The sequence below is a fragment of the Oryctolagus cuniculus genome, chromosome 2 (assembly GCF_964237555.1).
Source record: "Oryctolagus cuniculus chromosome 2, mOryCun1.1, whole genome shotgun sequence".
In the NCBI taxonomy this organism is placed as follows: domain Eukaryota; kingdom Metazoa; phylum Chordata; class Mammalia; order Lagomorpha; family Leporidae; genus Oryctolagus; species Oryctolagus cuniculus.
Genome location: NC_091433.1, coordinates 51,278,558 through 51,301,654, shown reverse-complemented (window position 1 = coordinate 51,301,654; position 23,097 = coordinate 51,278,558). Strand labels below are relative to the sequence as shown.

Sequence of the window (23,097 nt, the reverse complement as noted above, 5' to 3'; positions counted from 1 at the left end):
TTTGGCACATTAATAGTCTTGTGTATATTTTCCAGATGAGTTTAACACATCAACAGAGAAGTACTTATGTACATATTTAAACAACAGGATTCCTACTAGATGTATACTTTGCAATTAGTTATTGTTGATTATCAAAACATTTAGAATACATACGCCAGTAGTTCTCTTAGATGCCTGCTTGGTACTCCTTCCTGCGACTCTGCTACAGTATGTTTTTCCAGTCTTTCATTGACGTTGAAAACAGTCATGTTTATGTAACTCTGCTGGAATGTAGGCTGTCCCTTCCTATTTATTTGTATAACTACCACCCCAAACAAGCTTTTTCACCCAGTTCCTAGACTAGACAATGGATTCTAATATTATCTTCCTAACTCCCTCCCTCTCAAATTCATCTTTACCCTATATCAGATTCATTTTCCTGAAGTTCACCAATTGTACTGAAAAACAAGTGATTTATTATTCTCAACTCAGTAAATTTTAAAAATGCAAACTGGACATTGGATGCCCTTTATTCCAACCTGATTTTCTAGCTCTATTTGCCAGTACTTCTTATATTTCCAAGATAGATGAGGGTAGTTCGAAACGTATAAAGAAAAAAAAAGAATTAAAAGATGTTTAATTTGGTACAAAACTTTGAAATCCATGCGTAGTGTTTTTTTTTATTTTTATTTTTTTTGACAGGCAGAGTGGACAGCGAGAGAGAGAGACAGAGAGGAAGGTCTTCCTTTTGCCGCTGGTTCACCCCTCAAGTTGCGGCGATCTGAAGCCAGGAGCCAGGTGCTTCTTCCTGGTCTCCCATGGGGTGCAGGGCCCAAGCACTTGGGCCATCCTCCACTGCCCTCCAGGGCCATAGCAGAGTGCTGGCCTGTAAGAGGGGCAACCGGGACAGAATCCGGAGCCCTGACCAGGACTAGAACCTGGGGTGCCGGCGCCGCAGGTGGAGGATTAGCCTAGTGAGCCATGGTGCCGGCTTTTTCATAAAGTGCATTTTCCATGAGCTTTTAGAAGACCCTTTGCATGATCCTATTCCAGAGAGCTGAACATACTCCCTGGTATGTCTGCCATTTGTAATGTGATAGAAAAGAAAATGCACACACAAATCCCAGCCCCTGTGGAGGCCATGTTCTTGTGAGAACACAGACCGTACACAACAGAAGTCAATGCCCAACGTGGCGGTGAATGAAACAGGACAAACATCACGTGTGAGAGGGGTGGAAGCAGTGATGGGTACACTGTGGGACTGTAACTTTGAGTAGGGAGGCCAGAAGGCTCCACCAGGACCAGAGGAGGTAAGGGCCCCTTTTGTGTCTTTATACCTTTAGTTAAGTTATTCACTCTCCTGGGACACTCCCATCCAGCTTCTGTATGTATGTATATATTTGCAAGGGTGAGCAACAGAGAGAGAGTGCCTCCATCTGCTGGTTCACTCCCTAAATGCCAGCAACAGCCAGGGTTGGGTCAGGCCGAAGCCTGAGACCAATGTTACTGGAGTCATGAAAGTGTTTAGAAGAAGGGGAGAGGCCAGAAACTTGGGCCAGAAACAGCTGCTTTTCACCTGATTCCAACCATTTAAATTATATATATTTCTTTCCAAAACCCAACTGTTATGACCTCTATTTAGAAAACCATTCTTGCTATCTTTTTCCTGATTTTTAGAGAGAGGTAGAAGTCCAAAAAGGCTTGTGTGCCCTGCGTAAAAACGGGCTGGCTGGTTTTTCGCACACCTGTCCAGCCCTTGTGAATCTCAATGTCACCTTCCATCTCAGGTGTCAGAAGAGCTCCTACGGAGGGGAGCATATCAAATCTCCCTCTTGGTGCCAAGAAGTTCTCTTCTGACTCCCTCCTGGTGATCCCTCCCTCTCTCTGCTATTTTGTCCCTCCCTGTAACCAGCTGCCTTGCACCTGCTGGTCAGGAAAAAAAAATATATTCCTGTCTCAGGCTCACATTTTCCCCTGTACTTGTCAACTCTCACCCTTGGTTTCTGATGCAGTCTCCAACCTGAAGAAGGCACTCCTTCTAGTACTTACAATGCCCTTCACCTGTTCATCTAATATCATTCTGCCTAAAACGCAACATTCCTGTTTTGCCTCCCACACGGCGTGTGGGACTTCAGCAAGGAGTACCAGTGCAAATGTCACATTAACCAGACTCCTGTCTTGACTTTAAAAAGTGCTCTCTTCCCATTTTTAAAACTTACCCAATATAACACTTTCTCTTAGGAAAAGACCCAGAAAACACTCAAAAACAAAAATGTATATAAAAAAATCACTTTGGATGATACCACTTAGATCTTTCTGAGCATACCCTTCTCCAAAGTTCATCCCTGGTACCTAGATACATCATAATTACGTTTTGTTTTTTGTATTTATAAGAGAGAAAAAGAGTTCCCATCTGCTGGTTTATTTCCAAATGCCTGTGAAATGACCAGGCTGGGCTGAAGCTGCAGCGAGCCAGGGACCAGAACTCAATCTTGAACTTGCATGTGGGTGGCAGGAACCCAGTTGCTTGAGCCATCACCACTGTCAGGAAGCTGGAGTCAGGAGTTGGAGCTGGAAACCAAACTCAGACGCTATAATGGGCATCTTAGCTGACATCTTTTTAAAAAATTTGCATTTTTTCATCACTATAAAAACAACAGATTTCATGTCATTCATAGATACAATTCTAAGAATATAATGATACTTCCCTCCCTCCTTTCCTTTCTCTTCCGTTTTTAATCTTTTTGAAAATACATTTTGACTTTACTTTATAGCCAAAGACTTAGTTCAACTAGTAAAAAGTAAAAAGACCATCATAACTGACATCTTGATTGCTGGTCCAAACACCTACAGCAATAAGTGTATTTTGAAAAGTAACATGATGCTATGCAAATTGTTCAAATATTGCACCCTCTCCCATTTTTAGATTGTGAAATGCATTTTTATGTCAATAAATCAACTTGTACTATATGACTTTCTAATGGCTGCTTCATATTCATATCTGTGAATCTGTCATGATTTCATCATTTCACTATTATTGGAAATATTTATAATTTCTATTTTTATATCTATCCAGAAAGATACATAAAATATCAATATATCCCCTAAGGCCATTTCCCCACTCTCTTAAAAACTATGAATTCTAATTTGTTTTATTTTTGTCAATCTGGTATCTTCCTTAATCAAAAACATTTCTGGTTCTACATGTGCAGTGGCAGTGGCCGGATGTAGGAAAAATGGCAGTCCCCACAAGAGTTCAAGTTCCTTTTAATTTTGCTAGTTGAAGGAACTTGAAGGAGGACAAAAAGGAATAGGTGATGGTACTGTTATCTCAAAGATGAAGATGATATGACATGAGGTGGACAGCTCTGATTATTGGGCCACCAAGGACAAACTCTGAGGACAGAATACATAGCCTGAAGGCAGAATGTGGACCTAAATATCCAGAAGCTCCTTTATCAGATTTGTACCAAAACGTAACGTGGGTGGGATAAATAATTCCAGTGGAATGGTCGATGCATAGAGCATACAAGTAGTAGCAAAATCACAAACGTCATGTAGCATTGAAGTTGTACGTCAAGATCCGTCTAATGATGTCCAAAGAAAATATGAAGCTTGCACAGCCACCAGACCTTCCACTCCTGTTAATGTCTTGATTAAACATCACAATGCAAAATATCCACACGTTGAGTAAAGAATTCCAGCTGGATATGTGACCTGGACATTTGTAAAAATAGATTTAACACATGTCCACAAAAGTGCAGCTGACTTTTCTCTCTCTTGTTGAGGCACTGCCATTTAAACATAAACCTGGTGTACTCCGAGTAGAATTCAGGTTTATAAGAAACAAGCACGGTGAGAAGTGTCAGATGGCAATGGAAACACGTGTTGATCCAAAGTAAAAATCCCAAGCAGGACAAACAGAAATGGCATGCTTTATCCACCTTGCTCAGTCCAAAGAGCTGCAGTGAAACTGTTTAAAGTAGCAGGTACAATGACTATTGTCACAAACCGTGTTAAATTTTGAAGCAGTGTGGGTGCTGACTACTAGTAGTATAAATGTATGTTCAGGATTATTGGATACCTGAATTTATAATAAAAAAAGGAAGGGGGGGGGTCCAAAGAATTTCTGTTAAAAGCTGTTCCTCTATGTTACATGTAACAGACATGGTAAATATTTGTTTTCAGTCTTTAACAAAATTTGCATTTATGTTTAAGTGAAGTTGGAAAAAAAAGGAATAGGTGTATGGATAGGTGAGCTTGATTTAAAGTTCATCTTAAAATGCACACAAAATGTGGAAGCAGAGTAGATTAAGTCATAAAGCTTCAAACTCAGAAAGCAGGAATTCTTCCTGAAGGCAGATATATCTTTATCTGTATCTGTATCTATATCTATTTCTATGTCTACCTAATGTTCCCTGAGTGTCTTTACTGAGTCAAGTTATCCTTTTGTACATGTTTTGCCTTTCAAAATTTAAGGAATTAAATACACTCTGCCTCCCATTCCTGTTAGTCTCTTTCCCCCTTCCCTTTAAATCAGTTTTTAGCAGAGCAATCATTTGCAGCTAAGAGTGTTTGAGGCAATGTCCGCAATAGGTGGCTTTATAAATAACAAGTACTGTAAAGGAATGAAGATGAGTTTCAAAGAATGCCTAATGGTAAAGGTCTGTGAAAGAGTAGGCTAATTTTTTTTTGAAAGACACATATCATATGTCTTCCCTCATCTGGGATAACTAATAGAGTGCCTAAAATGTAAAGTATTGGAGCGAAATGGACATTTTGAGATTTGATATCTGTTTACAGCCCTTGTCTCTTCTATAAAATAGATCTTTGTGAAAAATTAGGAGTGGGAATAAGAGAGGGAGGAGGAGGAAGGGTTGGAGCGAGGGCAGGAGGAGGGAGAGTACGGTGGAAAGCATCACTATGTTCCTAAATCTTTATATATGAAATACACAAAACTTATATAACTTAAATAAAATTTAAAAGAAAATAGGTTAAATTTATCAAAAACAAAAAATGAGTAAAATGCACACACATACAGGAAAAAGATTAGACTGATCAACATATTAAGAGTGACTGCTGCGCCAGCGCCGCGGCTCACTAGGCTAATCCTCCACCTGCGGCGCCGGCACCCCAGGTTCTAGCCCCGTTTGGGGCACCGGATTCTGTCCTGGTTGCTCCTCTTCCAGTCCAGCTCTCTGCCGTGGCCCGGGAGTGCAGTGGAGGATGGCCCAAGCCCTTGGGCCCTGCACCTGCATGGGAGACCAGGAGAAGCACCTGGCTCCTGGCTTCAGATAGGTGCAGTGAGCTGGCCACAGTGCACCGGCCGTGGCAGCCATTTTGGGGGAGAATCAACGGAAAAGGAAGACCTCTCTCTCTCTCTCTCTCTCTCTCTCTCTTACTGTCCACTCTGCCTGTCATAAAAAAAAAAAAAAAAAAAAGTGACTGCTGGAGCCAGAACTGTGGTGCAGTGGGCTAAGCCTCCGCCTCCGGTGCCAGCATCCCAAATACGCACCAGTTCTAGTTATGGCTGCTCCACTTCTGATCCCACTTCTGATTCTCTGCTATGGCCTGGGAAAGCAGTAGAAGATGGCACACGTGCTTGGACCCCTGCACCCACGTGGGAGGCCTGGAAGAAACTCCTGGCTTCGGATCAGTGCAGCTCCAGTTATAACGGCCATCTGGGGAGTGAACCAGCGGATGGAAGACCTCTCACTTTGTCTCTGCCTCTGCCTCTCTGTAACTCTGCCTTTCAAATAAATAAATATTTTTTAAAAAATAAAAAAGAGTGACTGCTACAGGGTAGTGAGATTGCACATGATTTTTATATCCTAATATGTCTTAGATTTTTAAAGACGGAAATGTGCTATTCCTGTAATAGAAATAACATCATATACTATGTGCCAAGTGGAGCTCTAAAGGATCAGCTCATTCAGTTCTGGCGATAATCTAATTTTCTCCAGGTACAGATGAAGAAATAGAAGCATAGAGCCATGAGTACCTGTTTAAGGTTGCAGGACAAAGAACTAAGCTAGTCATAAAATATTATGAAAGTTATTTTAAAATAATGCAGAGAATGCTTGGATTCCTTCAGCTTCTCTTTGCAAGTTTTCAGAATCCAGCAAAAGGAATCCATACTTCAAGAGGCCTGGGAGTGGGGCTGCCATTTACCTGGCTTTCCCTGGGCACGAGCAACGGGAGTACCTGCTCCTGTCACATCACAGCACACTGACAGGTGCCATTCACATGGGCACACAGGCAATCCCATCGTCCACGCCCTGAGAACCTGTAAGCAAATCCGCACGGGATCTGTCCGCCAGCATCATGCTTGTGTATTCTTGTCCCCTCCCCACCTTGTTCATGATGACTGTCCTCCTCTGCAGCACACCAAGCCCTCCTAACCCACAGGTCGGATCTAATCCAGCTGCCTTCACCCCACACTTCAGAATCACCGTCCTGCCCTCTCTGGAGCTCTTACAGCTATAGGGACCTGGGTAACCCATCATATAATTGCAATGGGAGGCAGTGCTGGAACCTCAGGCCGGCTGTATTGGTTTCACTGATCTCTCAGCTCACACTGTCAAACTCTTGAGGTTATCTCTTTGCCTTCTAAGCCTTGGGGGGACCCCCTGCCCTTCTACTGCACTGGTGAGCCAGATTCTTTCCCTGTTCTCTTCTGAAAGACCTTACATCTCAGTGTCCTTCCTCCTGCGAGATCTTTCTTTCTTAAGCTGTTTCCATCACCCTACAACCATATTCTAGTAACTGCAGCCTGAAAGCAAACCGCTGCCTACATGGGTGCCGATTCCAGACCCGGATGTTCCACTTCTGATCCAGCTCCCTGCTAATGTGCCTGGGAAAGCAGCAACAGATGGCCCCTGCACCCATGTGGGAGACCTGGAAGATGCTCCTAGCTCCTAGCTCCTGACTCAGGCCTGGCCTGGCACTGGTCACTGCAGTTATTTGGGGAGTGAACAAGTGGATGAAATCTCTGTCTCTGCCTCTCTAATGATGCCTTTCAAATAAATAAAATGAATAAATCTTAATAAAAATATAGATCGATATGGGGCCAGTGCTGTGGCGCAGTGGGTTAACACCCTGGCCTGAAGCGCCAGCATCGCATATGGGTGCCTGTTCTAGTCCCAGCTGCTCCATTTCCAATCCAGCTCTCTGCTGTGGCCTGGGAAAGCAGTAGAAGATGGCCCAAGTCCTTGGGCCCCTGCACGCACGTGGGAGACCCGGAAGCTCCTGGCTCCTGCCTTCAGATTGGTGCAGCTCCGGCTGTTGTGGCCATCTGGGGAGTGTACCATCGGACGGAAGACCTCTCTCTCTCTGTGCCTCTCCTCTCTTTGTGTAATTCTGACTTTCAAATCAAATAAATAAATAAATCTTTAAAAAATATAGATCGAAAGATAGGGATTTCAAACTTGGCCTGTTCACAACGAAGCGCTTCATTCTTCTGTCCCCGAATCCTGTTCCTCTGTAGTCTTCCATTTCAGAGGCTGGCAACACTGTCCACTCATGTAGTGAAGCTGAGCCCACAGAGACCGCCGTGATCGCCCTTGTGCTCTGACCTCACACCCAGCCCACCGCAGGGCTTTTGGAGTCTTACCCTGACCTCTCCCTGGGACCCAGCTCTCTCCCGTTTACGGCGGATCCACTTTCCTCTGTATTCCTGCAACGGGCTCCTCTTGCTTCTCTCAAGCCAAACAGTTTAAGAATGTAACTCGGATCACGTGACTTTCCAGTTATACCCTCTGCGACTTGTGATTGTCTTTAGAATCCAAGCCAAAATGCAACAGGGACCATGAGCTGTCCCACGTCACTGCTGCCCAACCCTCCCAGTTGCCGCATCCTTGTGATGCTTCCGAGTGCCCTGGACGTCCTTCTGCTGCTCGAACACATCTGGCCTTGCCCCAGGGCCTTTGCACTCCCTCCCTCCCACCACAGTCTCTGCTCAGACTTGCTTTCAAAGTAGTTGCCAGTGTCTAGAACTGACAGCAGGTTCACTGGTTTACTCTCCTCTTTTCTGGAGTCAGCTTAGAGTTGACTGGCAGGAGAGGCTGTCCCTAGTGTCTGAACCACTGCCGGCCTTACAGCGGTCACCCAATACAGACGGAGAATGACCAAAAGGCACTCAGTTCTGTGCCCTGAAGGATTCCATGCTCAGATCCTAAGTCTGGTTACGAGAGTAAAGTGAGGGTCATGGCTGCCCCCAAAGATGATGAATTCAATTGCATTTTACTCTGTAGCTATCAAGAGAGCAGATCCTGGAGTCAGACGGCCAGGGTTTGAATCCTGCACTCCCAGTGTGTTTGTGTTTATCATGTGTGCATATGCATGCACGCATATGTGATCCTGGGCGTGAACTGGCCTCTCCCAACGTCAATGTTCTCAAGTGTAGAGAGAGGTGATCTTTGTAAGATCAGGCGAGATGATTCACGGGAAAATGAAGGACGCAACGTGCTCGGCTCCTGGGGAAGCCTGAATCAGGCTACTCTTCTTCACCTATAATTTCTTTTGGTAGCGCTCTACAACTTTATGCATAGACAGAATTTAGACACTTTGCAACTAGCAGCGTTAAACTTTTCGAACAGGTTTCTCTGGAGTTTTCAAACTCTATAGCAAACTTCCTATCTTCAGAGAGATGCCCAGGGACTGGATGCTGAGGTGATTCAGGAAGCCAGTCAACAGGGATATGCCAGAGTCTGATCCAGCACCCAAATAAGTAAAATATAAACTATTGCTCACTTTCAGGCGTAACACGAGTGAAAGAATTTTTCTGAGGTTTTCTCCCATTTTACCTAATTGTTCTCAGGGATACAAACACATTAAAATTTCCCATTTTAAAAAATTATTCATATTTCATAAGGCCGAGAAGCTGGTTTGCTAAAGCACTTCATGTTGGGTTTATAAGATTTATAAGACTGAACCTTAATGGCTCTTTATTCTTGCTATGTCCAGCTCCCTTATCATCCTTTCCATTTATCTCATGTCACAGATACCCAGCAGCTGGTTGACTGTCTAGGTTCAATGTCTGTTGTAGAAACTCTGCACTGGGAAAATGCCACTATGTCTGCTCAAGTCCTCAGAGTGAACTATGTATGGTGTACAGAGCAGGGGAGTACCTTCCCCATGTTAAGTAGCTCATCCACATTCTTTCAAAGGCAGAAAAGCACTGGCAGCTCAGAGGCTTCTACAGAGAAGAACCACAGTTAATGTCATGAAATGAGAGACAGGGTTTTGTGTCGACCAGGGCTAGACACTGAAACTGGTTTCAGAGGTAGGGAAGTATCTTTATTCATTGTGTGAAAATTCAATATACCTTACAGTTGACTTTTCAAGTTCATTGAATGCTGTAATACTTTCTAATTTGCTTATACTATTTACTACAACATTACTTAACATTTTATATTCTATTATATCCATCTCTGCTGTTAGATTGGGAAATCCTTAATATCAGGGGCTCTGACTTATCCATATTTGTATCTGCACTGCCTGGCACTGACTATGGCCTAAATGAATGTTGCTGGGATGAAGTTGAAAGGCTGTACTTCAATGTGAAGTTGATGTCACTTAACATTTGTAGTACAGAAACACCACACTCAGAAGTCCACCATGTTTCTAGCAATTCTATAAGCAAATAAAGGATTTCATCTTATGGTGCTCCATCTGAAGTTGGATTTGGAGACAAATCTGATCATCATTGGCAAACAGAATTTTAATCAAAGTTTAAGTTTCGGGGCTGGCACTGTGGCGTAGCGGGTAAAGCCCTGGCCTGAAATGCTGTCATCCCACATAGGTGCCGGTTTGAGTCCTGGCTGCTCCACTTCTGATCCAGCTCTCAGCTATGGCGTGGAAAAACAGTGGTAGATGGCCCAAGTTCTTGGGTCCCTGCACCCATGTGGGAGAGCCAGAAGAAGCTCCTGGCTCCTGGCTTCCGATTGGCCCAGCTCTAGACATTGCGGCCAATTGAGGAGTGAACCAGTGGATGGAAGACTTCTCTCTCACTCTCTGCCTCTCCTTCTCTCTCTGTGTAACTCTGACTTTTTAAAAAAATATTTATTTATTTGAAAGTCAGAGTTACACAGAGATGAGAGGCAGAGAAAGAGACAGAGAGACAGGTCTTCCATCCAATCACTCCCTAATTGGCCGCATGTCTGGAGCTGCACCAATCTGAAGCCAGGAGCCAGGAGCTTCTTCCAGGTCTCCCACATGAGTGCAGGGGCCGAAGGACTTGGGCCATCTTCCACTGCTTTCCCAGGCCACAGCAGAGAGCTGGATCGAAAGTGGAGCAGCCGGGTCTCAAACCAGCACCCATAAGGGATTCCAGCGCTTCAGGCCAGGGTGTTAACCCACTGCGCCACAGCGCTGGCCCCACAATGAAGTTTAAATTATGATATATTTTATGTGTGTGCTTTTCATAAATGCCATGTATGTTTTAGTTATTACTATATGTAAAAATAATTGCTTTTATTAGCAAGATAGAATCCCTTTAGGACCTCAAAGACATTTGCTTCCAAAGAAAATGTGAAAGTTTTTTATTAAACATAAAGGTATAGGAGCCAGTTCTGTGGTGCAGTGGGTTAAAGCCCTGTCCTGAAGTGCCAGCATCCCATATGGGCGCCGGTTCTAGTCCTGGCTGCCTCTTCCGATCCAGCTCTCTGCTATGGCCTGGGAAAGCAGTAGAAGATGGCCCAAGTGCTTGGGCTCCTGCACCCACGTGGGAGACCCGGAAGAGACTCCTGGTTCCTGGCTTCGGATTGGCACAGCTCCGGCCGTTGCGGCCAACTGGGGAGTGCCAGCAGATGGAAGACCTTTCTCTCTGTCTCTACCTCTCTCTGTAACTCTTTCAAATAATAAAATAAATCTTTAAAAAAACATAAAGGTATATACTTCTAGGTAGTAATAATAGTTACTTTAAAAAAAAAAAAAACTATGTATTTATAGATCGGAGTTGGCAAACTCAAAAGGCTTCCATAGCCTTGGCAACTCATTGCAAGAGCCTAGGGTGATTACTGAGGCCATAAACAAGAGTGTCAATTGTTAAATCAACAACAGGAGTCACTGCACACTTACTCCCCATTTAGGATCTCTGTCCTTAATGTGTTGTACAATGTGAATTAATGCTATAACTAGTTCTCAAACAGTACTTTACACTTTGTGTTTCTGTGTGGGTGCAAACTGTTGAAATCTTTACTTAATATATACTAGATTGATCTTCTGTATATAAAGATAATTGAAAATGAATCTTGATGTGAATGGAATGGGAGAGGGAGCAAGAGATGGGAGGGTTGCGGGTGGAAGGGAAGTTATAGGGGGAAAAAGCCACTGTAATCCAACAGCTGTACTTTGGAAATTTATATTTATTAAATAAAAGTTAAAAAAATGAATGCATATATTTATTTGAAAGGCAGAGAAAGAGAGATAAACACCTTCCATTCATTAGTTCACTCCTCAAATGGTCCAAACAGCCAGGTCTATGCCAGGCCCAAGCCAGGAGATAAGAACCCCATCCTGGTCTCCCACATGGGCAGCAGGGGCCCAAGTACCTGGAACATCTTCCTTTGCCTTCCCAGGCTCGTTTACAGGAAGCTGGATCTGAAGCAGAGCAGCCAAGACTCCAAAAAGCACTCTGATATGGGTGCCAGCTTGGAAAGCCACAGCTCTACCCATTGTATCTAAACTTCAGACCCAAAAAGTACTTTTAAGGCTACTTTTGTCAGATATTAAGGAGCTATAAATGATGGTTCACATTTTGCTTTCTTCTACTTTAAATAATGAAGAAATTTGGAGTTATTAAACCTTTTTAAAAAAAGCTAATGAAAAAAAAGAGTTAGTGGGGACCTCAAGGACTTCAATCTTCATTCTATATTTTAACTACTATTTCAAAAAGGAACTAATTAACAGAGTACTCACCGAGGTATAAATTCAGGGATAGAACAAACACTGGGGTGCTTAAAAAGCTTCCAATTACTTTAATTGTCAGAATTGATCAAAATACAGTAATAATGTAAACTGTGGTACTTTGATATCAAGTTTTTCAATTCCTTGGGAAATGAATTAATAGAATAATATAAATATTCTATTTGCTGCCCACTTCTCTTTAATAGAACATTGATTCATGAAATTATCCTTATCTAGTGATCACAAGTTTATGGTATATTTAATAGGAATAATGAAGTCTTAACAAAACAGGCAAAATTCCAGAATTTCATAAAAATGACAACATTTAAAAGTATCAAAGAGGAGCCGACATTGTGGTACAACAGGTTAAGCCACTGCCTGGGACACCAGCATCCCAGATAGGAGCACTAGATAAATCCTGGCTGTTCTGCTTCCTACAAAGCTAGCTTCCAAAGGACCTGGGTAATCAGCAGAAGATGGCCCAAGTACTTGGGCTCTTAGCACCCTTGTGGGAGGAGTTCAATGCTTCTGGCTTCAGCTTGTGCTCCAGCCTTTGTGGCCATCTGGGGAGTGAACCAGCAGATGGAAGATCTCTCTCTGTAACTGCCCTTCAAATACATAATAAATAAATCTTTAAAAAGTCAACTGTTTAAAATGTCCATGCATGATTTTCTAAATCATTTATAGTTTAACTTTGATTGATAAGGTATTTCAATCACGAGTGTGTTCCCATACTTTACTTGAGAAAGAAAAAAGTAAGTTGGATACTTTGTATTTTAAATAAATTCAAGTTAATGTAGCTGAAACACTTTAAACACAAAGGACCAAGTGTTGACATTACACATGGTTGATGTGTGCCTAAGTGTCAGAACTGTCCGGTTTATTTATAAAGACTTTCAGGAGAAATGAGGTTGGAAGGATAATACCATCACGGTGTTTGCACTGGAAGCATGTTCACGAGGGTGCCCTCTGACCGCAGGCTGGCCTGTACCCTGCGCCGTCCCTTACCTTCGATGAACACCTCCGCGGATGTTGTGTCGGAGCCACTGGGGTTGGTAGCCAGGCAGGTGTAGCGACCTGTGTCGTCCTCGAAGGCCTCCGCGATGATGAGCGTGTGGAGGTCCCCGCCCTCACAGTGGATCTGAATATCAGGACTGTTGTGCAGCTCCTTATCCTCACAGAACCATCTGCAGGCCACACGGAGGTCACAGGACAGGAGTGAAAGAAAAGCAATGGTAAGGCTCGAAACAGTACCAGAGGCCAGGAAGCCTGGATGCTATGCAGTAAGACGTTCTTGCATTAAAAAATAAAAAAGGTCCATGTCAATGTTACGGATGGAAACTCTAGAATTTACACCAGACAATCCCTAAAGGTTTTTATTGTAAACCATCATACACATTTTATCAACCTTGAAATAAGGGAGACCATCCATCATCAAGTTTGGAGAGATCATTTCAGTGACAAAATTAAAAGGAACAGAAATTTAAAGTGTCCCACAAAATTTTATAATAAATGCCTATGTTTATTATCATTTAATGGTGTTTTTTGTTGTTCTGTTTTAGAAAGAGGGAGGGACAGTGAGCGAGCGAGCGAGCGAGCACACAGCGCACACTATCGCTCATCTGCAGATTAGCTCCTCAGATGCCCTCAGTGGAGGATACTGGGCTGGGACAAAGCTAAAAGCCAACTGCTCAACCCAGGTCTCCCATGGGGGTGACTGGAACCCAAGTCCGAAGCCATCACCACTGCCCGCCGGGGTCTGCCTTCGCAGGAAGCTGGGGTCAGGAGCTGGGGCTGAGCATCCACTGTAGGCACTCCAACGCGGGACGGGGCACGTGGGCGTGGGGATCCCCGTCTTCACAAGGGCTCCCTCTCAGAGTCATCATGTTCTTTCCCCAGTACATCAGACTCTCAACAGCACGTGGCTGCCTTGATATTTTACAAAACAAGACAAAAGCCCTAAAAAGTCCCTAAACTCAATTTATTTTTAAAGAGATAGGAAGGAATGAGCCACTTGTAGCTCAAAGGATAAAGTCTCTGGGACAGTCTATTCAGCTCATAATTAGCACTTAAGAGATTTTCTCTGAATCTAAGCTACAATACAATTCTTTGGAACTGACTGGCATCTTTTCATGAAAATATGACACTGAGACTAATTTTTGTCTATATTTAGAGTAGAATATAGATATGTATCTCTCTATATTTTGTAAAACATTTATTTTTTGAGAGGCAAAGGGAGGGAGGGAGGGAGGGAGAGAGAGAGAGAAAGTCTTCCATCTGCTGGTTCTCTCCCCAAATGGCTGCAATGGCAGGAACTGAGCCAATCTGAAGCCAGGAGCCAGGAGCCTCTTCCAGGTCTCCTACACAGGTGCAGGAGCCCAGGCACTTAGGTCATCTTCTACTGCTTTCCCAGGCCATAGCAGAGAGCTGGAATGGAAGAGGAGCAGCCAGCAACCAGAGCCCATATGGCATGCTGGCACTGCAGGCGGTGTCTTTACCAGCCACGCCACAGCATCAGCCCCATGTGTCTATATTTAATTTGAAAATAAATTTAGGGACTAACATTTTGGTGCATCAGGTTAAGCTGAGGTGCCAGTATCCCCTATGAGTGCTGGTTCAAGTCCTTGCTGTTCCTCTTCCAATCCAGCTTTCTGCTAATGCACCTGGGAGAGCAGCAGCAGATGTCCTAGTACTTGGGTCTCTGCAACCATGTGGGAGACCCAGATGGAGTTCCAGGCTTTGCTGTTGTGGCCATTTGGGGACTGAATCAGCAGATGGAGGATATCTCTCTCTCTCTCTCGCTCTCTCTCTCGCTCACCCCCTCACCTTTCCCTATCTGTAACTCTGCCTTTCAAACATAAGAGTCTTCTTAAAAAAAGAAATGCAATGAAGCAAATGAGCTTGCTAATATTTAGAATATTAAGCCTAGAAATCATACTGAAAAATTTTTTTTCATACTAAAAATTAAACATAACATATTCACAAAAGAACAGATGTAAGTTTGAGGATTAAAGCACATAAAATCCCCAGCCAACTGAGCATTCAACCCATCTCCTGTCGGGGGCAATTGAGAGGGACAGTGTTTCTCGATTCTGGGGTACTTTGTGGTTCTTCTTGTTCTCAGAAAGGCTTAGAAAACCTTCCAGTCCAGAGCCACCTTCCAATTCCTTTTTCCTGTTCTCTTTCCACACCTACAGTCCAGATCCTGCTCTAACTTCTCTCATTCAGTAAACTAAAAAGCAGCTTTGCAGCTTTAACCGATTTCTCCGTCTACAAGCTCTAAATTCTTCCTGTATTTTGTCATCCAATTAATACTCTTAAAATGTTCCCCTTCATACATCATTCCCTAATCTTCAAATCTGTCACTGAGGCCTTTCATGTAACTTGGCCCTGACTTTATTTTCTGTCATCTTCCTATACTAATTTTCCACTTCTGTGAAATATTTGCCTGTACTTACTACTCCCTACAAGCTCTCAATTATCACTTGCCAATTTTTCTTTGCCCATGCATTTTCCTCCTTAGAATTCTCTCTGACCTTCTCCATTAATCCCATCTAGGAACCACTCTTCCTTAAAGCCAAGTGCAAGGCTTTGCCATCACATGAAATTTAACTGAATACACATTTGCTGAAGGCAATCTATATGCAAAGTGTCATACAACATGCACACGACAGGTGATATGCAAAGAACAACGCCTGATAAACTCTGAAACTAGTTGAGTTTGTTCTGTCAACCAGAGTTTTTTTTACTTTCCATAAAAAGAAACAAATGCATGTTAGTGGAAAAATAAGCATGGCAAAACTTCAATGGGAGTATAAGAAAGGGAAGACTCATTTCTTACATTAGATGTATTTCATCGGGAAACCTTTGGCAACTGCCTGAGTATAGGGTCTTTTCTAACTCAGCAAACTAAGAGCCTGCAAGCCTACAGACAGCCTGCTTTTACATGATTATGAGTGAATAATTGTTTTTATGCTTTTAAATATTTGGAGAAAAATTCAAAGAACATTTTGTGACATAGAAAGTTATACAGATTTTAGAGTCAATAAAGATTTTCTGGAATACAATCTTGTTCATTCCTTTATACATGGTCCATGGCTCTATTGCTTTTTTTTTTTTTAAGATTTATTTATTTGAAAGGCTGAGTTGAGAGACAGAGCAAGATCTTCCATCCACTTCTTCACTACCCAGAGGGCCACAAAGGTCAGGGCTGTGCCATGATGAAGCCAAGAGCCAGGACCTTCTTCCAGCTCTCCCATGTAGGTTCAGAGGCCCTAGTACTTGGGCCATCTTCTGCTGCTTTCCTAGGCATATTAGCAGGAAGCTAGATAGGAAACAGAGCAGCCAGGACACAGACTAGCGCCCACATGAGATGACTGTGTTGCCAGTTATGGCTTTCCCTGCTACACCACAACACTGGCCACTTCACTGCATTTCAGTGACAGAGGTGAATAGTAGTTGCCACATAACTGGATAGCCCTCAAAGCTTAACATATTTACTCTCTGTACCTTTTATAAAATGTTTGCCAACTCCTGCTTTCCCGCCTCAAAGCATGATCCTTGCATCAACAGCCTTAGCATTCACCTGGGAGCTTGTGAGACATGCAGAATCATGGCCTTCACCTCAAATCTATGCAGTCAGTTCAGATCCCTAAGCAACTGATGTGCACTTCAAGTTTAACAAGTGTTGATCTATGGGTTGTGTGGTGGCATAGCAAGTCAAGCTGCGGCCTGCAGGGTCAGCATCCCATAGGGGTGCTGGTTGGAGTCACAGCTGCTCCACTTCAAATCCAGCTCCCTGCTAACATCCTGAGAGAGCAGCAGAAGATGGCCCAAGTGCTTGGACCCCCATACCCACATGGGAGACCTGGAAGAAACTCCTGGTCCCCAGCCTAGGATCTGCCCAATTCCATTTGGAGAGTCAACCAGTGGATAGAAGATGGATCTCTCTTTGTCTCTCCTTCTCTCTGAATCTTTCAAATAAATAAAATAAATCTTAAAAGAAGAAGAAGAGCTGCTGTATAATGTTCTGGGCTGCACTAACTTGTGTCAGAGAGTCCTTGCTCTCCAGAGAAGTTAGTTACTTTAATACAGCCAATGCATGGTGTGTGTTTTCTATCTCTGGTGTCTTGCATGTGAGTGTATGAAAAATTGTGTTCTTTGTTTGTTTCTTCTATCTCTGTGCTCAAAAAATTTTTAACATCACCTATTTGACAACCATTTGCTATTTTCTAATATTTTCTGCATTTTCTTATACAAATAGTTGATGCCTAATGCATTTATGTCTTATTTCATCATGCAGGAAATCAATTATGTCTTCATTGCAAAAAAAATACAACTAAAACTTTTTTTATTGATCCATCAAGTATTGCACATGGTTGGTGCTTTAAAAATACTTAATATCTGCCTTGTATTACTTTACGATATGCTCCTGAAGAAAAAAGAAATAATGAAGCGATCTGTATTCTAACAGGTTTGGAAAATGGTAGATATTACACTTTATTCCTTGAAGTTTACTATTAATATTTTCTTATTAAAGGTCCCCATGAGGCTGGTTCTGTGGCATAGGGGGTAAAACTGCTGTGGTGCCAGCATCCCATGTGAGCACCAGTTCTAGTCCCCACTGTTCCACGTCTGATCCAGCTCTCTACTAATGCACCTGGGAAAGCAGAAGAGGATGGTCCAAGTCCCTGGACCCCTGCACCCATGTGGGATACTGGACGGAGCTCCTGGCTTTAGATTGGCTCAGCTCTGGCCATTGTGGTCATTTGGGAAGAGAACCAGCAACTGGAAGATCTCTAACACCAACTTTCAAATAAATAAATAAATCTTTCAAAAATAATAATAAAGGCTTCAACAAGTCCTGCAGAAAACAAATTTATTTAACATCATCTAGCCCAGCATTTGCTAAATTTATTTGGCTATGATAGTCTTTCTTATTTGGCACAAAGTAATATCACAGGCACATGTTACAGAATGTTTTTCTAGAATATTTCTTCCACAGAACTATAAGGAATCCTCAAAACATTCATGGTAAATGTGTGTCATGAAAAATTCTGTATGGGTTTCAAAATTTTTTGCACTAAAAAATAAGCTTATCTTTTCATTCCATTTTTCACAAACTTCCTAAAGTCCCCTCACACTTAAAAAATGAATTAAAACCCATCGTGAACTAAGCAATAAGTCTAAGTCTGGAGAAAACAATCAGTAAGCACAATAAAACACTTGGCCCTGGAAGAAAAGAGTTAGGTAACAAACGCATTCGAGGTCTGGTCTTACTAACTTCTTCACTTAGGTTACAGCAAACGTTTGACATAGGGACTGTGTCAGTCATGTCTTTTTATTTTCTGTGTTTCTGATGCTTTGACATCCAGGGTCTTGCTGATGCTTCAGGAGAGACAGCATGCCTTTCATTGGCCAAATAAACCATCTACAGCCCATACCCCCTCTACCTCTCTCACACTCGGGGCCACTATTTATCTAATCACCCCAGGACCAGGTACTGGACTAAGAACAGCTCCTATGCCTGAGAGCCTACTGACATCCAAATGATCCGATCCTACACCTGCTTACTCTGTCTCACCTGTGCCTTCCTGTGGACACCATCACAAGGCTCTCACTCCGTGTTCAGCTCCCTTCTCCCACCTCCCAACTGAGCCTGGTGCTTCCCTGAGCCCCAGTGGGTGCCACGTGTCCCTCCTCTAGGAAACCAGGAGCACAGACTGTCTTCCTGGATTGCAGTCACCTCCTGACCTGCTGGTCTCATTGTATCTGAATAATAATGAAACCAACATTGTCAAACAGGGATCCTTGCCAACCAGCAATTCAAAGGACAGGGTAAAAATGGAGACAGGATAGAACAGATAAATAGTTTAAATAATGTCTGCCCCCATCTGCTTTAAGACAGATGTGGAGAGAGGTGTGTTGATTCTTACCAACTCAAACTGAAGTGCATTTAGAAGAAATTAGACTCAGGATAATCTAGTTGGTGATTATATCAGAAGATGAACCCAGGTTTGTCCACTCTTTCTGCAGTGGATCAGAGACAAATCACCTTCTTATCTAAACTAAGAGGGCATTGGGTTTTTGAAGTTTTGACACATTTTGGATGAGCTGTGAGTGCTGCAGCTATGTTAGCATAGTTACATTTCTTAAAGGTCATAATTCTGTCAGTTTCCTGGCAAACGACTCAACACATTGAGTATTGTCTCAAGAAGAGGTTAACATTGGGTCTGTTCCATTCTGCCCTCCTGACAATTTTCCCACACTGAATTCTTACGCTGGTGCAGCTGATGGAAAGCAATGTTCGTGTGAGACACTGAAGTGTGAAGCATTAAGAGAAGACGAAGCAGAGCACAGGCACGGGCGCTGTGTCCCCTTCCTTCTCCTGTGTCAGACGTCACCGAGCGACCAGCATCTTCTCCCTCGCTACAAACGTGCTAAGGCACGAGTCTGAAATAAAACACATCCGTCACCTCCTCTCGGTCTCCTTCCAGAGACAGTCTTCCTTTCCTCCACATGCTGAAAATTCTATTTACCGTGGGCTCAGCGCAGAGAGGAGGTTTGGTTGAGAGGGAAGCGTGTGTGGAAGTAGGTAATGTAGCTGAGAGAAAGTCCTCGTACGCGAAGTCTGCTTCAGGACACCTCGGGGCCTTTCTAACTCCACTTCCAGGACCTGGAAGCCACTCATCTGGTGAGTAGGATGCTAGAGAACAGATTGATTACAATCTTATCACTGTGGTGCAGTGGGTTAAGCCCCCTGCTGCAACGCTGGCATCCTGGATCCAGTACAAGTTCGAGTCCCAGCTGCTCTGCCTCTGATCCAGCTCCCTGATAATGTCCCTGGGAAAGCAGCAGAAGATGGCCCAAGTTCTTGGGTGCCTGCTGCCCACATGGGAGACCCATATGGAGTTCAGGGCTCCTGGCTTCAGGCGGGCTAAGCCCTGGCCATTGCAGCCATTTGAGGATTAAGCCAGTGAATGGAAGACCTCTTTTTCTCTGTCTTTCCCTTTCTGTCACTCTTTCAAATAAATCCATATTTTATTTTAATAAATAATGATTTAATAGATAATAAATGTAATAAATAATAATTTAAATAATATATTTATTATATATAAAAATCTTGTCTATGTTCCTTTTCTAAAAGTGATACATTTCTACTTCAATCACACTTTGAATTTTCTACCATAAAATTGATAAGATATATAATAGCAATCTCATATTTAGGATGAAGAAACAGATGGCATAGTAATATTTGGAATGATTATTCTTAAGCACTTATATGAATTCAAGTTAAGGGAAAGAGTTAACATTTATTGAACGCCTATTATATGCTTATGGCCTTGCAAATATGATTTTATTTTTACAACAAACTTGTGAAGCGGTTGCCATTCCATTTTTAGATGTGGGCAAATCTCACTTATCTAAACCAAGGGAAAGGCAGAATGTGGATAATGAAATCCAGATAATCTCCAAAACTTCATTTTCTGCAGCACGTGCGGTTCTATCTTTGATCAAGCCCTTGACGATGGGCAGGAACTTGTTTTCTCAGCGGGCACCGATTCCCCCTCCTAATCTCTGCTGCAGCTGCTCAGGAGCGATGTCATTGCCCCGACAGGGATCCCAGGGAAAGTGCAGAAGCAAACCTTGCAAAATTAGTGTGTGGTAAATCCCCTTTCAAAAGAATTAAGGGTTCCTAAGATAGGAGTAAACCAGTTGGGACTGGCTGTCAGATTTCAAGGCTATAAACAGGGTATGAAAATAACCTTGCACCAATTAGAAACAAAACGTAAAAGGGTTAGGACACATAGTCATATTCATTCATTCAGCAATCAATTATTTATTCATTAAGAGGCCTATTACACTTCAACTCCAATCCAGGAACTCATGGTGGTTCTTATTTCTTGGACGGGGTTCTTATTCCTTGGACCTGGGAATGAAGCTAACAGAGAAGAAAATCCTATTTTGGACATAAGGAAATACAGAATACATTTCATTTAATGAGTTAGGTTCTTCCATTCCATTGAAGCATTGCTACTTTAAAAATCTTTCAAAATGGGTCACAGCTTCATACGTACAGACTAAGTTTGCTTTGGATGGACTACTTACACTGAAATACATTTCTTGGAGAAGGAATAATGTTACTAGACTTCAGGAGTCTTGAATTTTCTTTTTATTAGTAATAGATTATAGAACATAGTGGGGAAGGATCATAGTTTTAAGGTCCTATAGGATGACATATTTCTTTATTCTATTCTGCGAAGGGATTTTTGAAATCAAGACCATACACACTATAAATGTATGTTCTTTTTGTTGCTAATGTTTTTTTTCCTCAGTATTTTCCAAACATTCCAGTCTAAAAATGAGATGGTGCCAAAAATTCAAGGATCATATTATGGCACCAGCAGGATGTGGCTGGATTGAAACTCAAGAAGGTGTTTTACATAGAAAAATTCAATATTTAATTGTTCACTTTCTACATTTCAAGGTGAGAGTAAAAGCAACCACCGACTTGGTGGAAGCCGGACCGTTAGAGGTGGGTGACCACATCTGTCTGCACTCCTGGGACCTGCTGGACGAGGGACCAAAGGAGGTCAGGGGAATCAGTAAATCAGGCTGGACTGCAGCTGCACCCGAGCGTGCGGCTGTCCTCGAAAGCCACCAGGCGTTTCCACTCTTGAGTGGGATAGGAAATCTGGAAAGCTGACCTCCCCGATGTGGCCCCGTTCCTTCCATCCCTTGTGACTCTGGCAGCTGGCACTGGGCTCAGGTCTGTATTTTGGTGCTGGGGTAGCCCTCCGGGAATGCTCAGAACACTCATTCTCCAGGAGAGGGTCATGATCGCTGACTTCTATGAGAATAAATTCAACTGATAGATGAGACAGCAAATAAAGTCACTGGCAAAGCAGAGTACACAAATAGTTTATGTTTAATTAATCTCATCTGGCATCACTTGGCTTTTGAGCTGGCTAGAAATGCTGTCCTAATACTACCACTTAGCAGCAAGTATAGATTGTATGAGTGACAGTTTCTTATGGCCATCTTTATGTTATTGAACTTCAACTATGTATCACGGAAATTTTCTGTGCACTGTACTTAAACATGTGGCTTATAAAAACAAATCTAACTTATAAACCCTACAAAGTTTCATCAATGAATCTTGGCTAAAGCTCTTTAACTCTGCAGAGGGAACGGTAAATCTTAGAAGTCGGTTCCTTGAAACAATGAGGTGTTTATTGAATGAAATCCTTTCAAAACACTGGATTTTTATTTTCTCTAAGTCAGTGTCTTCATGCTCGTGCTCAAAGACATGAATCTATTTTTTACCCTCACAACATCGCTGATGAGTCCTTCCTGGAAAAATGTGTCTTCAAAGGGAGTCAATGATGTTTGCAGGATGGCAAATTTAGCCCCCAGCTGGCCCTGTCTACCCACGTGCAGTGGGCCACTGGGCTTCAAGGAAAAGTGGTTTAAGAAAACTAAAGCAATTGCTTCTCTAATGCTATTATCATGGAAATGCAAGGTAAGAAAGAATCCCAGGCAGAGCAGCAGCTCAGCAGCAGTTACCTTTTCCCAATGCAGTGCCCTGTCCTGAACTGGAAACCCCACGCAACAAAATGAGCAAGTTATGCCCACATTGAGTTTTGTTTGTGCCTAAGTTCCAAGTGAGGCCATCTGTAAGGATCATATTTCACACATCCTCAATTAAACACCAACTCATTTTTATGGAGTATTTTTTGTCTTGTCACCAAAGATTTCTTAATTTTTTAACATGTGCTCACATAACCACAGACACACCATGTTTATTCTGTCATGTGGATTTATAGGCAGACCGAAGTGAAATTAGCCCTCGTCTAAATTTACTATGGCTATAATTTCATGACTGCTGAGCCCGAAGGCCAATAGCTAAATTTTTGTGGACAACAGATGTACTTTAACCTTATGGTCCAAAAGAGACCAATAAATAGATTGGCTTTTTGAAATTCAAAGCCCAGGAAATGATAAAATAGATTTTGAACAAAAACCAGACGCATGTCTAGCAATTCTTTTCTCAACATTTTATCTCCTAAAAAGAGAGATGGGATAGGGGGTGGGCCAGTCCAGATAAAATTAAACTCTAAAAAATGATTTTATTTTGTTTTGTTTTGACCGTGACAAGGTCGCTTCATGTCTGGACACTATGTAGATATTTAATCACTATTCTTACAAAAA

The 23,097-nt window shown here is 42.6% G+C and overlaps 1 protein-coding gene across 6 annotated transcripts in view; it reads right to left on the bottom strand.

The window, feature by feature from the left end:
- PALLD (palladin, cytoskeletal associated protein) overlaps positions 1-23,097 on the bottom strand; it is a 455,211-nt gene that overhangs the window by 256,224 nt on the left and 175,890 nt on the right. For all 6 annotated transcript variants that reach the window (XM_008249670.4, XM_008249661.4, XM_002709467.5 and 3 more), the window contains one exon: positions 12,895-13,073. In XM_008249670.4, coding sequence (XP_008247892.3) covers positions 12,895-13,073 — 179 coding nt within the window. The remainder of the gene's footprint in view (positions 1-12,894; positions 13,074-23,097) is intronic.